Consider the following 17,568-nt stretch of genomic DNA (forward strand, 5'->3'; position numbering starts at 1 on the left):
TTTTTATCATTATGAAATCACATTTTTTTAATCTCTGGTAATATTCTTTGTTCTGAAATCTAATTTTGAAGAAATATTTGTTCTGATCAATGTTAGCATGGTACATATTTTTTCATCCTTTTATTATTTGTGTCTTTATAAAGACACAAAGTGGATTTCTTGTAGGTGGCATATAATTGGATCTTGCTTTTGTTTTTTTTTTGGTGAGGAAGATCAGCCCTGAGCTAACATCCATGCTAATCCTCCTCTTTTTGCAGAGGAAGAACGGCTCTGAGCTAACATCTATTGCCAATCCTCCTCCTTTTTTTTTTCCCCAAAGCCCCCCCCCCCGGTAGATAGTTGTACATCATAGTTGCACATCCTTCTAGTTGCTGTATATGGGACGCTGCCTCAGCATGGCTGGAGAAGTGGTGCGTCTGTGCGCGCCCGGATCCAAACCCGGGCCACCAGTAATGGAGCGCATGCACTTAACCTCTAAGCCATGGGGCCGGCCCCAGTTGGATCTTGCTTTTTGTCCAATCCAGCAATCAGTCCCTTTTAATTGGGGTGTTTAGACAATTTACATTTAATGTGATTACTAATATTGTTAGGTTTAAATCTATCATCTTGCTATTTGTTTTGTTGTTGTTGTTGTTCTATCTTTTCTGTGTTCCTTTTCTTTCTTCTGCCATAGTTTGGATAAATTGTGGTTTTTAAAAATTTCTATTTATCTCCTTTGTTGGCTTTTAGCTATATCTCGTTTTGTTCTTTTGGTCATCAGTTTACAGTTGATAGTACACACCTTTAACTTATCACACTCTACTTTCTTTTGATATTATACCAGTTCATGTTTAATACAAAAACATTATAATAGTACACTTATCCACTTCCCACCTTTATGCTATTGTTTTCGTGCATTTGACTCTTATATGTTATAAACCCTATACTACATTAGTTTGTGTGAGCAGTTAATTATATTACTAAGATAGTTAAATGATAAAATAACCTGTGTATTTAGCCATTAGTTACTACTTCTGATTTTCTTTATTTCTTTATGTAGATCCATGTTTCCATCTGGTATCATTTTTCTTTCTGCCTAAAGATCTTATTTAATTTTTTTTATTGTGGTGAAAATTTTCTGTTGATGAATACTTTCAGCTTTTTATGTCAGGAAAAAAATGTTTATATCATTTTTATTTTTAAAAGATATTTTCACTAGATGTAGAATTCTAGCTTGACAAATATTTTTTCTTTTAGTCCTTTAAAGATGTTTCCCATTCACTTGCATTGTTTTTAAGGAGAAATTTGCTGTTTTCCTTTTCTTTGTTCCTCTGCATGTAATGTGTCTTTTTTCTCTGGCTTTTAAGATTTTCTTTTTACCACTACTTTTGAGTAATTTGCTTGTGTTGTACCTTGGCATGATTTTATTTATGTTTCTTGAGTTTGGGGTTCATTGAAATTGTTGAATCTGTAGGTTTGTAGTTTGCATTGAAATTTTAAAATTTTTTACCATAATTTCTTCAATTTTTTTTTATTTCCAGTCTGTAGTTTGATGACACCAATAATGCTTAGATTGTTTGAAGTTGTTCCAGAGTTTACTGATGCTCTGTTTATTTTCAACTTTTTTTTTTTATATTTTATTTTGGATCATTTTTGTTCCTTTCTCTTCAAGTTCATTACTCTTCTCCAGTATCTAATCTACCATTAATACACTTCTTGTGTATTTTTTCTCAGACATTTAAGTTTTCATTTCAAGTATTTCAGTCATCTTTTTTTTTTTTTTAATTTCATGTGCATGAGAAACTACCCCAGAGCAGAGAAAAAAGTACCCAAAAGGATTGAAGGACTCACACAGGGCCAGAATGTGTCCTATTGTCGCAGAAGGAAAGAAAGAATAAAAATTAGAGCAGAGATAAATGAAATAGAGAATAGAAACACAATAGAGAAAAATCAATGAAACCAAAAGTGGCAAACTTTTAGCTAGACGGACTAAGAGGAATAGAGAGAAAACTCAAAGTACTACAATCAGAAAGGAAAGTAGGAACACTACTACGAATTCTACACAAATAAAAAGGAATATAATAGTGCTATGAACAAACTGGGTAACCTAGATGATGTGACAAATTCCTAGAAACACAAAACCTACCAGACTAAGTCATGAAGAAATAGAAAATTTGAATAGACCTATAACTAGTAAGAAAATTGAATCAGTAATCAAATATCTTTCAACAAAGAAAGTCTCTGGATTTGATGGCTATACTGGTGAATTCTACTAAAGATTGAAAGAAGAACTAACACCAATCTTTCTCAAACTTTTCCAAAAAAATTGAAGAGGAGGAGACACTTCCTACTCATTTTATGAAGCCAGCATTACCCTGATACCAAAGCCAGATAAGGACGTTACAAGAAAAGAAAAGTACAGATGAATATCTCTTATGACCATTGCTGTAAAAATTATCAACAAAATACCAGCAAACTGAATTCAGCAACATTGCAAAAGAATTATACACCATGGCCAAATGGGATTTATTCCTGAAATACTAGGATGGTTCAACATATAAAAATCACTCAATGTAATACACATCAACAGAATAAAGGAAAAAACCACGTGATAGATTATCTCAATTGATGCACAAAAAGCATTTGACAAAATTCAACACTCTTTCATGATAAAAACACTCAGCAAACTAGGAGTAGAATGAAACTGCCTCAGCATAAAAAGCCATGTATGAAAAATCCACAGCAAACATCCTATTCAATGATGAAAGTCTGAAAGCATTTCCTCTAAGATCAGGAACAAGGCAAAGATGCTCACTTTCATCATTTCTATTCAACATAGTACTGGAAGTTCTAGCCAGAGCAATTAGGCAAGAAAAAGAAATAAAAGGCATCCAAATTGTAAAGAAAGAAGGGAAATTATCTGTTTGCAGATGATATGATCTTATAGTTAGAAAGTTAAAAACTGTTAGAACTGGAGCCAGCCCACTGGCGTAGCAGTTAAGTGTGCGTGCTCCACTTTGGCAGCCCGGGATTTGCAGGTCTGGATCCTGGATGCAGACCTACACACCGCTTATCAAGCCATGCTGTGGTGGCATCCCATATAAAGTAGAGGAAGATGGGCACAGATGTTAGCCCAGGGCCAGTCTTCCTCAGCAAAAAGAGGAAGATGGGCAACAGATGTTAGCTCAGGGCTAATCTTCCCCCCCAAAAAAAACCCAAAAAACAACTGTTAGAACTAATAAATGAATTCATCAAAGTAGCAGGATACAAAGTCAACACACAAAATTCAGTTGCATTTCTGTACACAAACAATGAACAATCTGGAAAGGAAATTACAAAAACAATTCCAGCTACAATAACGTCAAGAATAAAATACTTTGGAATTAACTTAACCAAGAAGGTGAAAGACTTGTAAAATAAAAATTACAAAACATTGCTGGAAGTAATTAAAGACAAATAAATGGAAACACATCCTATGTTCACGGATTGGAAGATTTAATGATGTCTTAACATCATTACTACCCACAGCAATCTACAGATTCAATACAATTCCTATAAAAATCTCAATGACTTTTTTGCAGGAGTGGAAAAACCCATCCTAAAATTTATATGGAATGGGTGACCCTCTGAAGATCTCAGGAGTTCTCTCTCTTCGAAGCTCTCTCCTCCAGTACTCTGACCTGCAAACTCTTGTCTTGGTCTCCCACAGACTCTCGTTTCCTTCTCTACTCAAGGAATCTGCTGGGATATGCCTGGGTTACCTCTCCCTGCATTGTGGCCTCTGCACTGAAAACTCTCTTAGGTCCCTAAACTGAGGCAATTATAGGGCTCAACTAATTTGTTTCCTATCTTTCAGGAGTCACTATCCTTCATCACTTAATGACTGTGTCCTGAACACCGATTTTATGTGTTTTGCACAGGTTTTCGGTTGTCTCAGATGGGAGGGTAAATCCAATCTCTGTTATTCCAACTGAAATGGATGTGATATCTCTCAGGTTTATCACTCAAATTTTGCATTTTATTTCTAAATATTAAGATGAGAGATTTTAAAGCATTGTTTACAAATATGTATCCACAAATAATATATTGTAAGCGTGGACAGAAATCTTTCCTTAAAAATGAAACCCCGAGTTGGATATAATTGCCAGTATATATTATCTCTTTAAACATTGGTTTTTGATGTAGTAGAGACATCGTTATATAAGAATTTTAATTAAAAGAATGCAATTTCCAGATGTGACGAAGATTACATCAAACCAAATTTTCATAATTATTATCATTATGCCCTTTTTTTTTTGGTGAGGAAGATGAGCCCTGAGCTAACATCTGTTGCCAATCCTCCTCTTTTTTGCTGAGAAAGATTGGCCCTGGGCTAACATCTGTGCCCATCTTCCTTTGCTTTATGTGGGTCGCTGCCACAACACTGCTTGATGAGCAGTGCCTTTGTCCGCGCCCAGGATCCAAACCTGCGAACCCCGGACTGCCAGAAGCCAAGCACGCGCACTTAACCACTACACCACTGGGCTGGGCCCCTCACTGTGCTCGTTTTTAAGTTGTATTTCAACCTCAGTGTTCTTCAATCTTCCTATTTTAAACCAGTGGCCCATTATGGGTAAATGTTAAACAACACATATTTAAGAATAACGTGTGGGTCTCTGTGTAATGGGTGAAGTCAACACTGACTAGAAAATAAGGTTCAAGTTCCACAGCAAAGTCCTAGCTGGGGAGCTGCCTGCCTATTTTGTGTTTCTCTCCAGCCTGATTTCCCCCTGCCTTATACTATATGCTCATGCGGTCCGGAAGAGCTCACAGTTCTCTGCATCCACGCTGCTGTTTCTTGGCTCTGCACTGTATCTTATGCTGTTCTCTTTTCCTACTGATGCCTGTTCTCTTTTAAAGCTGGAAAATTTTTAGTTATCCTCCAAGACAGCTCAGATGCTATTTATTGTAGAAGTTTCTCCTAATTGCCTCACAATGGGCACAATGCCCCCCTCTTCACCAGCTGTGAATACCTCCATCTCTGCACATACCACATTATATTGAAATTGTCTGTTTACCTATTTGCATCCCAAAATAAACTCAAGAGCAGAGATATATATTTGTGTATCTGTAACTCCATCATCTAGCATGGTGCTTGTCACAGAGCAGGTGTTCAATAAATGTTAGTTAAAAATAAGTGAACTGTTAGTTGAGTGAGATTTCCTTCTCATTCTGAAACTGTTTTTCTCAAATGTTTTAGTCTCCAGACATATTGGTTGATTTGGTCCTAATTAAAAAATTCTGCATTCCCAATTTCCTTCTATTTAAGGCACAGTTTACAGAGAGTTTTTCCCTGATGTCAGGTCCATTCTTTCTGTTCTCTCTCAGTTTGGAAGTTTTGTATTTTATTTCTTAGAATATCCTCGCAGTGGACTGAATGTCTGTTTCCCCCATAAATTCATATGTTGAAATCCTAATCCCAATGTGATGGAGTTTGGAGGCAGAACTTTGGGGAGGCAGTGGGGTCATAAGTGTGAAGCCTTCATGACTGGGATTAGTGCCCTTATAAGAAGAGGCCAAAGAGCTAGCTAGCTGTCTTTCTATGTGGAGACACAATGAGAAGTTGGCCATCTGCGGCCCAGAAGAGGGCCCTCACCAGAGCCAGACCACGCTGGCACCCTGATGTTGGACTTGTAGCCTCCAGAACTGTAGAAACTAAATTTCTGTTGTTTATAAGGCACCCAGTCCATGGTACTTTGTTATAGCAGCCCAAAGTGACTAAAACAGTCCTTAATTTTTAAAAATATGTACTTATCTTTAAATACCTTCCTACAAAGTCTAGAGTTACTCAGTATTACTCCTAAAGAAAAAACAGGCACACTAGTGTCCTTCAGAATTCCCTTCTGAAGGAAAAGGAAAAGTAAATCGTTTTTATTTTTGATAACTTCTAAAAGCACAAAGTTATTGTTATCATTATTTGTTTGCAGGAAATACTTCGTAGAATTTTACCATAATGTTTTCTTGACTCGTTTGTTTACCATTTCTACTTGTATCCCACACTTTCATTCTGGGTTCATTTCCTGTCTTCCTGAAATAACTCCTTCCGTCATTTTTTTTTTTTTTTTTTTTGGCAAGAATCTGTTATGGTAAACTCACACTTCTAAAATGTTTCATTTAATTTAGGATAAATGTTTCTATGTCGCTTTTGAATAAGAGTTTAACTGGGTCTTGATTTCACGATTGACAGTTATTTTACCTCAGCTTTGAAGATACTACTTCACTGCTTCCTGGCATCTATAATTGCTGTCAATTTGATGGGCAATTTTTTATTTTCAGGTAATTTGTCATTTCTTTTCGTAGATAGATTCTTGTCTTCATCATTAATCTACAATTACGTTTGATATATCTAGATGCAGATTTCCCTCCCCTGGCTTCCCATTCATCCTTTGTATTGCTTGATGAGCTTTTTCCAATCCAAAGACGTGTCTTTCATCATTTCTGAACAGTTTTCAGCAGTCATATCTTCAAATAATTCTCCCAACCCCCACTCCCCCCATTTTGACAATTTTATCCTCCAGGGACTTCTATTATGCATACGTTGGAGTTTGTCAATCTATCCACTTGTCTATTTCAAATTTTCTATCTCTTTATCTATGCAAACACTTGATTTTTAAAATTCTACCTTATAAATCCCTAGTCCTCTTCTCTCTCCAACTTTATTTAGTCCACTCTTTCAACATCTGCATTTTTTTATTACTAAAATTTTCCAATGTCTCTTTATTCATTTGGTATTATTTTTTGTTTGTTTGTTTGGTATCTTCCTGTTCTCACTGCAAAGCAGAACCTTTCTCTCCTTTCTCTTTTTGGTAATTCTAAACATATTCATTGACCTTTTAAGTTTGCTACATTGTTTCTCGTTCCTCGAGTGTGATTTCTTTCTTTTGATATATTACTGACTGTCCTTCATAGTTTTAAGTTTCTTCTTTTGCTCTGTAATGTTAGTTTTTTGGTTCATCTTTGGTAGATGTTTTAAACTCATGCATACTGTTCTGTGCCATGTGGTTTGGATGGCTTTCCAGGATGATTCCCTCCCTACCCATTGCTGAAATCCAGTTGAGATGTGCTACCGAAAAGGACAGGATGGTTGTTACAATATTGAAATATTTCCTTATCAGTTGGCAATTAGCTGCTTTTTTGAGGTCCCTGAAGAATGTCTCTCTCTCCTTGAACTCTGGCCCCTCTCTGAAAACCCCAGGGCCTATCCACAGTTCAGATACTAAATGGTTAATAGACCAGCAGAGGGCCTCTAGCCCGCCGTTCCAATACAAGAGCAGAGTCCTTTCTAATTGGTGGGTGCATCTGCCATAAACTTTTAAAATATTTTTATATTACCCCTGCTCCCACCCGAGTCTTAACATTGGGAGGTTGGAGGCTTTCCTCCCATGTGGGAAGTGCTTTTCCTGATACCACACCCATGGTGGAAAACGCACCCCCAACCTCATCTTTTCTCTTTTGGCCAGCCTGTCTATTTCTTCATGGAACCACAGGAGAGTGGCACATTGTCTGTTACACCATAAACTATAGAGGGATATACCAGCCTTAGTTCAAAGCCAGGAGCTCATGAGTAACTCTAGCCACTTGCTCATTCACAAAGCCTATTTCTGGCCTCTTGCTGTTTACAGGGAAAATTCAACTTCTTTTCCAAAATAGACTTGTAGACTTCTAGGTTTGGACTGCCACTGCTAAAATCCAATTCCTAGTACCCACTTGAGGATTACACTATTCCAGCCTCCAAGACACCATGCAGGTTCTTTCTGTAATTAGTCCATTGACACTTATTTTTCACTGAGATATAATTGACATCTAACATTATATTAGCTTCAGATGTACAATATAATGATTCAATATTTGTATATATTGCGAAATGATCACCACAACAAGGCTAGTTAACATCCATCACCCTACATAGTTAAAAAATTTTTTTTCTCATGATAAGAACTTTTAAGATCTATTCTCTTAGCAACTTTCAAATATACCATACAGTGTTATTAACTATAGTCATCATGCTATTTATTACATCCCCATGACTTATGTATTTTATAAGTGGAAATTTGTAACTTTTGATCATCTTCACCCATTTCACCCACCCCCAACCCCTTCCTCTGGCAACCACTGACTCACATTTTTCAGTGGCTTCCAATCATGATCAATTTATTTCAATCATGAATATACATATATAATATATATAATAATCATCTTAACACCTTTGCATCTGTTGCTGACTTGACATATCATTCTCATGTCCAACTATTCTGTCTGAGTTGGCCTGCTGTTATAGATTTACTTCCTTTATGCTTCCTATCTTTTCCCCAGGATCACTTCCATATTTTATATTTCTACTCTGGAAATCAGACTTGTGCCTGGCTATCTGAAATTTTTCTGCTCTTCAAACATCAGTTTCCTTTGGAATATCATTTGGCGTTTGGAATATACAGATTTTATGTTATAAACATTCCCCACTGAATTTTATTAAGTTTTTTAAAAATAATAAATTTCCACAAATATGTTTTGTATATGGTTTTCTAGCCTCTCCTTAAAGGGACAATGATACTCCCCCTATCTCAACAGCATATTTAGACTTACTGTTTAGGAAAGGAGCTTTTAGCTGTGTACTTACAGAATATATGTATCTTTGAAATCTTTTATACAACTTATAATTTTAATTAATTAAGTCATTTATTAGTACTTGGGCATATTGCTATGTGAATAACATAACTCTGTATATAACCCTGATTTTTCAGCATGGCAGGTGTGATTTCTTCGCATGTTTGAATTTTCTAAATTTTGGCAACATTTATTTCCTAAATCTTCAAAATTCCTGGGTTACTTTTGTGTTTAAAGATTATCTTGTTCTCAGAATTGATGAGATCAGGAATAACGTGCTTTGAATATTTAAAGGATTCCAACTACGCTGGAGCGGTAGACACATTCTGGCAGTGAACTTCAAAGGCATACTCTGATGAGAGTTTCAAAAGAACATTTGTAAATGATCATTTGAAGTCTGCAGTATATTTGACATTGGGCTATATTTGAGCATTGTTAATATTGTGTGTGTAATATAATAGGTGAGCTGTTGTGCTGGTATATGATACCTCTAATGAGAGTCTTTTTAAGTGATCTTCAATATAGATGAAAACAAACTTGACATGTCATAAGGAAAGTAGGCCAATTAGTGATAAAGCTTAACAGCTTAAGGGAGGGAGCCAGAACATTTACTTACACTTGACAGAATGAAGATGAAAGCAAAACATAATCTCAGTAGAGCCCTTATTTTTTTAAAGAAATTACATCTTCCTTTTGCAAAAATAGTCTTTAAGATTTTGAGCTTCCTGGATGAGGTAACTGTATCGTGGTTTTGATGGATACAAAATCACCAATTTCTTTTTATATGTAGGGTTGTACCAATGCTCAATAAAACAGAGATACTATAATGTATTATGTTATGCCTTGATTTTTCTATTAATATTATGAAAAATTCCCTTTTCCCCTGAAAACTATTCTAATCATCCTTCTCTCATATATTTTCTTACATGATGCTTAGGAACAGTCCTTTACAATGTATATATTCTCAGGCTTTCTTTTTCAGCAAGATGGTGGATTAAGATATTAAAAAACTAATAATACTCAGAAATGCCTACATAAAGAAATAAAAATCTTCAAGATCCAGGAGCCGGCCCTGTGGCGCAAGCGGTTAAGTGCGTGCACTCTGCTGCGCAGCCTGGGGTTCGCCGGTTCAGATCCCGGGCGCGCACCGACACACCGCTTGTCAAGCCATGCTGTGGCAGCGTCCCATATAAAGTGGAGGAAGATGGGCACAGATGTTAGCCCAGGGCCAGTCTTCCTCAGCAAAAAAAGAGCAGGATTGGCAGATGTTAGCTCAGGGCCGATCTTCCTCACAAAAATTAAAAAAAAAAATTTTCAAGATACGGAAATGAGAAGGGAACTGAAGGTCAGAGTGTCGTGGCTCTAAGCTGAATCTGCTGCTTCTCTAGGGAAGGTTTATCAGTCTTAAGAAATTAGAATCTTTTGTTTTAACATATATGGGACAAGGTCGTGAGCCCAAATGAGGAAAGGGAGTACTCCAACCTTAGGTAAAGACATGGCTTTCCAAGAGTTTAATTTTCTTTAAAAAGGTGAATGAGAAAATCCGCTCAAGGCCAGAGAGACATCATAAGAAAGCTGGCTTTTCTCTGCCTGGGGTCTGGCTGGAAAAAAAAAAAAAAAAAACTTCTTTGAGAAATGGAAACCATTCGACTGAGACTTACTTGGTTTGAGATCTGATTTTAAAATATTTATGGGTTCCTGGATAGCTTATTCATTTGGGGTCTCTGAAAGAAGAAAAGTAAATATTACACTGAAAGAACGTTCTTTCAACACAGGATTGCCTTGGGGGAAGGAGATTGGGGGGAAAGAAAACCCTGAAAAGATGAGCTCATAGTAACAGTGTCCCAAAACACGAGAATATGCAAAAGATAGGCAGAAGTCACTACAAGCAAAAGAATCAAGTGTCACAGATTTAAGATACTAGAAAAATAATCTGTAACTAATTTACCATGTGTGTGTTTATAATGATTAAATATAAAAGAAGAAATCCAAATTCTAAGAAAAGAATCACACCCTTCCTATTAGTCAATGCTGGTAATCAACACTAGCTACCATATCGAAGCAGCAAGTAGGAAATCATGGATACTGGCTAAAATATCCGACAACCCCCAAATCTCAGTGACTTAACACAACGAAGAATATTTCCCATCCATACTAGAGTCTGAGCAGGAGTTTAGTGGTGGCTTTGTGTGTGCTAAATAGGGGTTCTTGTCTCCTTCCATCTTGTACTATGGCCATTTTCTAAGATCTCCTCATAGGACTGAACCATGCCTCAAGCAGGAAGAGAGTAAAAATTATCTCACGGAACGTTTTACGAGCCTAAATGTGGGATACAACACATCTCCCCATGTGCTGTTGTCCAAAACTCCATCACAAAATACCAGCCAAACTGCAAAGGAGTATGGGAAATGTAGGAAATGGAAAACAAGATTGCTCAGCATCTGGTCAATCTCCCCCTACATGTAAAAATTTGAAACGGTTCTAATTACAAATGATAGAAATATAAAATAAAGACATTCATTCTTTCATTTCATGGAAATAGATGACAGAGAGGCAAATAGATTCCCTGTATTGTCCAATTGCTGGAGATAGCGGGGATAAACAAATATCAAACCTGATATTCCCACCACTGTGAAACTTACAAGCCCTACTTGTGGAAAAACACAGTAAGCCCATAAATAAAGGACTAGTAAGAGAATAGTCAAGTGCTGTAAAAATGAAGCAATATAAAAAGATGCAGAGAGGTGAGAGTTGCTATATGAGATAGGATGTTCAGGAAAGTCCCTCCCACCTCTGCCCCCAGAATGTGAAATTTGAGAGGGATCTTACCCTTCTTGTTGCTAAGTTCAACATTTATTTGTTTCTACTTCATCTTGTTTGATTTGTTAGAAGCATTTGGATCTGTCGCTCATTCTCTCATTTTTGAGAAAATTGCATTACTTAGCTTCCAAGGCATCATCCTCTACCCTGCCTTCCTACCTCACTGTTTCTTATTGCTGCTGTAACAAAATATCACACACTTAGTGGCTGAAAAGAATACACATTTATTATTTTGTAATTCTGGAGGGCAGAAATCCAAAACGAGTCTCACTGAGCTGACATCAAGGTGTAAGCAGGGCTGCCTTCCTTTTGGAGGCTCAAGGAGGGAATCCATTTTCTGGCCTTTTCCAGCTTCTAGAAGCTGCCCACATTCCTTGGCTTGTGGCCCCCTTCTTCTGTCTTAAAAACTAGCCATGTCGCATTTTCTGTCCATTCTTCAGGAGTCGCATCTCTCTCTGACTTCTTCTGACTCCTTCCAATTTTGAGGACCCTTGGGATTATACTGGGTCCAGCCAGATAATCCAGGATAATCTCCCCATCTCAAGATACCTAGAGATATCTACAAACTCTCTTTTGCCATGGAAAGTAACACATCCACTGGTTTTGGGGACTAGGATGTGGATATATTAGAGAGACCATTATTCTGTCTACCACAATTACTGACTGCTTTTCTTAGTTTTCTTTTTTTTTCTCTCCTCTCTCTCTTGACATTTAACATGGAGTACCAAGACAAATATATAGCTGTATTGATTATTATAGTATTGAAATATTTTTATATTGATTGGTGAGTAGCCTTAACAATAACCTTATCAATAAGACATTCTGCCTCCTGCCCTGGATCCTTGACCCACCCTGAGGACCTTACGTCCCTGACCCCACTACTTCAAGTAGTGAATAAATGTCTGGCATAGCTGGTGGCCTTGAAGACACTGACCCAGCATCGTGGCCAGTGTCTACTTAGATTGGTCAATGCTCATTCCTTACCAGTTGTTAGGCGTTTTGAACAGCATCCCTGGGAATGCCTCTTCCTTAGGATAGTCATTTTCTTGGTGATTTCATCCAGTCTTAAGACTTTAAATATCATCTAAACACTGATGACTCTCAACTTTTCCCTTTTATCCTAATTCTTTCTCCCAAACCTCAGAATCCTACATCGATCAATCAACATTTCCATGGATGTGTGATAAACATCTAAAACACAACGCATTCAAAAGTGAAATGCTGCTTTACTCCCTACCTCAATTCTGCCCCATCCCCCAGTCTCCTGTCTATCAGGAAATAACAACTCAATCGACTTGCTCTACCTTAAACATATACAAGGGGACTATTTCTTGCCTCCTCTGTTGTTACCAACCTGGTCCAAACCACCATCGGCTCTTTCTTGTTATTTCGAAGCTTTCTAAATGGTCTCTCTTGTCTCCTTTAGTCTTTTCTCAACATAGCAATGAGTGGTTATAAAATTTTAGTCATGTCATGTTAGACCCCTGCTCAAAACCCTCCTTTGACTTCCCATTTCATTCAGACTAAAAACCAACATCCTTCTCTCTGTTTAGATGACCTTTACAATCTTTGCATCTCCTGCTGCCTCTCTGAAATCATCTCCCTTTACCTCCCTTTTCACTTGCTCAGCTTCAGCTACCCTGACCTCCTGATTACTCTTCAGATGAGCCAGGATGCTCTCCACATCTGGAATACTCTTCCCTGCTCTTTACTTGCTGTTTCCTGCTTCTGGAACATTCTTTCTACAGATTTCCACATAGGTTGATTCTTTATTTTCTTTCACTCTTTACTTAAATATTTCTCTATCATAGGCACTTTCTTTAACCAATGTATTAAAAATTGTAAACCCTAACTCCTTGGTTCCCCTTTCCTGTTTTATATTTCCCTGTAGCAATTTTCACTTTCTAATATACTGTATATTTTACTTAATTTATGCTGTTATTTTGTGTGGCCACCCACTAGAATCTGAACTCTATGGGGGTAGAAATTTTAGTGTGGTTTATTCACTGCTTATCTCAGGGTCTACAGTGCGGTTCTAGCCCCACAGGTAGTTAAAATTCGACAAATCAAACAAGATGCCTATTTTAGACTTTAAAATTCATAAAAATGAAAAACACGAGTCAAAATTAAGGTCTAGAGATATGAAGCTGTAATATACTAATAATGAGAGTATTAAACAAGTCTAACTTTTCTATAGAAAATTAGTCAAAATATATCACAAACTTCAAATACACATATATTTTGGTAAAGTAAATCTCCTTGTTAAAATCTATCCAAAGGAAATAATTAATAATAATTAATAATATCTTCAAAGATTTTGCAACAGGGATAGCCATTTACAGTCTTTTTTATAATAGTGAAAAATTTTTTAAATCAAAACCCTCAAATTTCCAAATATTGAAGTTTGGTTAAATGAAAGGCAATATATTCATACGATGGAATATTATGCAGTCCTTAAATTTGTGTTTGGATAAATACTTTTTGACTTGGAAACCATTAAAAATATACTGATAAGTGGAAAAAAGCAGTCTATAAAAGAGACTATACTGAATGATGTCATTTTTTAAGAAAATATGTATATCCTTGTATATTAGTCTGAGAAGATTGGATGGTTGTTAACAAAGTGGCTTCTAGAATGAAGTGGGTTTGACTTTCTTATTTATCTGATTTGTATTTTTAAATTTTCTTTTAAAATAATTACATAGTACTTTTATACTGGGAAAAATCAAAATTATATTTGTATTGATCTTCAGAAAGCTTTTACTATTATACATGTAAATGATTTTAAGTGTGAATTGTATATAAATATTCCCCCTTATGGCATCTTATGTATTGATGATGAATGTCCTGCATTAGTAAGTATGAGCTAATGCTCAAAATTTGTTTATGGAATAGTGTCTTTTGGGTTCTTCAGTCTTTAGAACCCTAGCATGTGGAAGCCATCTGGCCACAGGTATGACTTTATTGAAAAATGTGTTTAACATGACTGCTGACAAGGTAATTAAATTTATGTCATGCAATTAATCCAATGTTTTACCTCAGAGATTTGAATTAAAGCTAACCCACTCCCCCTTCTGTCTCTAGTCAGTATTTTTTGGGCAGCAGGGGACAAAATGATTCTGTTGAACAGAAGAAGGGGAAATTCTCAATCTGGCCAGAATGGAATGAAGCTGACGTAAACGCAGAAAAGTGGGACGCAGGCAAAGGTGGAAAAGAAAAGGACAAAATGGGGAAAAGCCCTATATTTGTAAGTAGACTTGAATGTGACTGGATTTCATTTCGGTTCTTATTTTTTTTTTGTGAGGAAGATCAGCCCTGAGCTAACATCCATGCCAATCCTCCTCTTTTTGCTGAGGAAGACCGGCCCTGAGCTAACATCTATTGCCAATCCTCCTCCTCCTTTTCCCCTTTTCTCCCCAAAGCCCCAGTAGACAGTTGTATGTCATAGTGGCACATCCTTCTAGTTGCTGTATGTGGGACACCGCCTCAGCATGGCAGGGCAAGTGGTGAGTCAGTACACACCCGGGATCCGAACCTGGGTCGCCAGTAGCAGAGCACGCACACTTAACCACTAAGCCACGGGGCCAGCCCCCGGTTCTTAATTTTTTAATGGAATGAGATTTGTTACATGTGAATGTACTCATCCTTCTCCACAATCTCCACCCAAAACAGAAATTTTGTCCTTCTAGCCTCCCCCATCCTACCTTCTCTTTTCAAGCCTTGGTCCTGAGCTTTGGTGAATACCATTTGAGTAAATGGGAGGAGAGAGATGACCAAAGAGTCATAGTTAAATAAAGGGAAAATTGACAGAGCAGGTTAGCTAGTGATTTTGGGCAAAGCTGGGAACCAGGCATTTAGAGACAGTGGTTTAGAAAATAAAAGGCCCCAGCGAGCCTGTAAGAGATGTCACTGTGAGATAAATATTGAATCCCTCTTAATATCCCTCCCAAGATATTTGGGTAAAGATCTCAGTTACTCTTCATGTACCTGTGGCCATTTAAATATGATGTGTCCCTGAGATTGGAGCTCTAGCATTTTCCAGTTACATTATTTTAGGTTCTTTTGCCTATTTAAAAATGTTTACTCTATTTCTAAAGGCTTCTTTGTTGAGGATATAGGTCTGGGTTGCATTTAAAATATGACCTATTTATTTGGTGCTGCAATTCATTAAACAAAAATATTTATAGAACACAATACAATTTTCAAAACACAAACAAAATTGCCAGAATGGCTAGGTTGAACTCTGGTGCCTGTATTTGCAGAGAGCACTCTGAAACGCTACTTATTAAATTCGTATTTTGTTCACAAAATACAGAATCACAAACTGCATGATTCATATCAGTAATTAGTTTACAAAAGATATTCAATAAATTTAACTAATTGCTGGCTGTCAGTATTTGAACAATTTCAAATGAGCAGTGTGTGAGGGAATCCATTCTTTGTACCGTGCCTAGAGTTATTATGGAACTTTTTGATACCAAGGGCTTCTGAACTCTCTGGCTTCAAATGAAAATGTTCATACTGTATGTATTTTTAACAGAAATTCAAAATTTCTGGGGATTGTGTGTGAATTTACGTTAGGAAGGCAGATTATACAAATCCTCCATTGAGCAGTTGAGCTCTGGAAAAGATCTAGAGATGAGTTATGCTAAAATGTAAAGGAACAACAGGGAGAAGTGCCGACGTGCCTGAAAAATTTGAAATAGGAAATAGGATATAAAACATAACATTTTAGGGACCCTAGAGTGCAAGAATGCCTTTATTAGCTAAAGGCTAATATGAAAACACCTTGCAGATCTCTGGAAGGTTAGGTATCAAATCCTGGGAATTATCAGTGTTTGTTGGTCTGCAACCTTGGGAGTTCCCTGGGTGAAATTCAAACCTGGCCCCCATAGATGGAGGGCAAGGCCAGACTGAAGAAAGAGGCAGACCACTCCAGATTGGTGGGTGGCACGTTTCACAAGCAAGGGAACTTACTTATGAAGCTTGTCTTGGGCGGCCACAAGACGAGATCTCTGCACCTGCCCACCAGCATCTTAAGAGTTTATGCAAAGGCCTTAACGCGGTTCAGTCATGCACACAGTCCAGATGGTCTCAATAACACATTATTCTCTCAAGGTTGCATCCTTGAAGTGGCTCCTAGTGCAGGAACAGTGGGCAGAACGTACACTCCAAGGACAGGGGAAGAGTGAGGAGCCTCTGATTGCCTGTGTCCAGTTCAAAGGTCAACCAGTGGTGTTGTCTTGATGATCTCCTCTAACAGTGTTATGAAAACACGGGCAAGTCTGTTGGAAGAATATTTACAGAAGGAAAACCATTGAAACAAACATAGTGGTCACCTGATGCCCATTTCATTCGGGGGCAACATATAGGAATATTGCTGTCTGAACATCAGACCCCAAAATAAATACTGCCGCCCTTGGACTAAGGAGCTGTAAAAAATGGCGTGATTAAGGAAGCACCAGCCCCACCCTTGATGTGAATAGGGGCTGTTCCAATGGAGTGTGACACTTCAGAACTTTAGCCAACACCCTATTCTGCTACCACAGCTTTCACACTGTGTGAGAGCACCAGCGTGAACCCTGGTTATTACGACAGTGCAAAGTGACACTATCTGGGATAGAACCTTGCTCCCCACCCCAGGTTCTGTTCCACAACCTCAGCATTCATGGCTCACGAAACCACAGCCCCTCCACCGGAGTGAGTGGTGGACACGCCAAGTCTTGTGATTACATTTCCGTGATGTGGAGGCGCAGTAGCTCTTAGCCATGATTTGCAGCTTCCATATTTTACCAGGATTAGTTGCTTTAAGCATCCAACTCTGCCAGGTTTCCTTGGAATTTCACAGAAGGCCACTTCTCTAAATGTGAGGCTAGTGATCAGGAAATCAGCCTCAGATGAGCTAACCCTTCCTTGAAAGTCCAGAGTCAGGTCTCACTTCTTCAGCTAAGTGATGGCAATGAAACGATATGATGCTGAAGAGTTGATGATGAAGTACCGTAAGGTGGATATAAGAAATATACCTAAAGCACAACGACATGGAAAGATTACCGTTAACTTAATGTATGGGGCTCAAATCCTGGAGAAAAGGGAATTACACCAGAAGGAACCCCACATTCACCTTGT

The 17,568-nt window shown here is 37.6% G+C and overlaps 1 protein-coding gene across 1 annotated transcript in view; it reads left to right on the plus strand.

Annotated features, from left to right (window-relative positions):
- ADGB (androglobin) overlaps window positions 1-17,568 on the plus strand; it is a 174,620-nt gene that overhangs the window by 12,583 nt on the left and 144,469 nt on the right. Inside the window, exon 2 of the mRNA XM_058534238.1 lies at window positions 14,527-14,689. Within this exon, the coding sequence (XP_058390221.1) occupies window positions 14,527-14,689 (163 nt within the window). The remainder of the gene's footprint in view (window positions 1-14,526; window positions 14,690-17,568) is intronic.

This window comes from Diceros bicornis, chromosome 39 (genome assembly GCF_020826845.1).
Source record: "Diceros bicornis minor isolate mBicDic1 chromosome 39, mDicBic1.mat.cur, whole genome shotgun sequence".
Taxonomy (NCBI): Eukaryota; Metazoa; Chordata; class Mammalia; order Perissodactyla; family Rhinocerotidae; genus Diceros; species Diceros bicornis.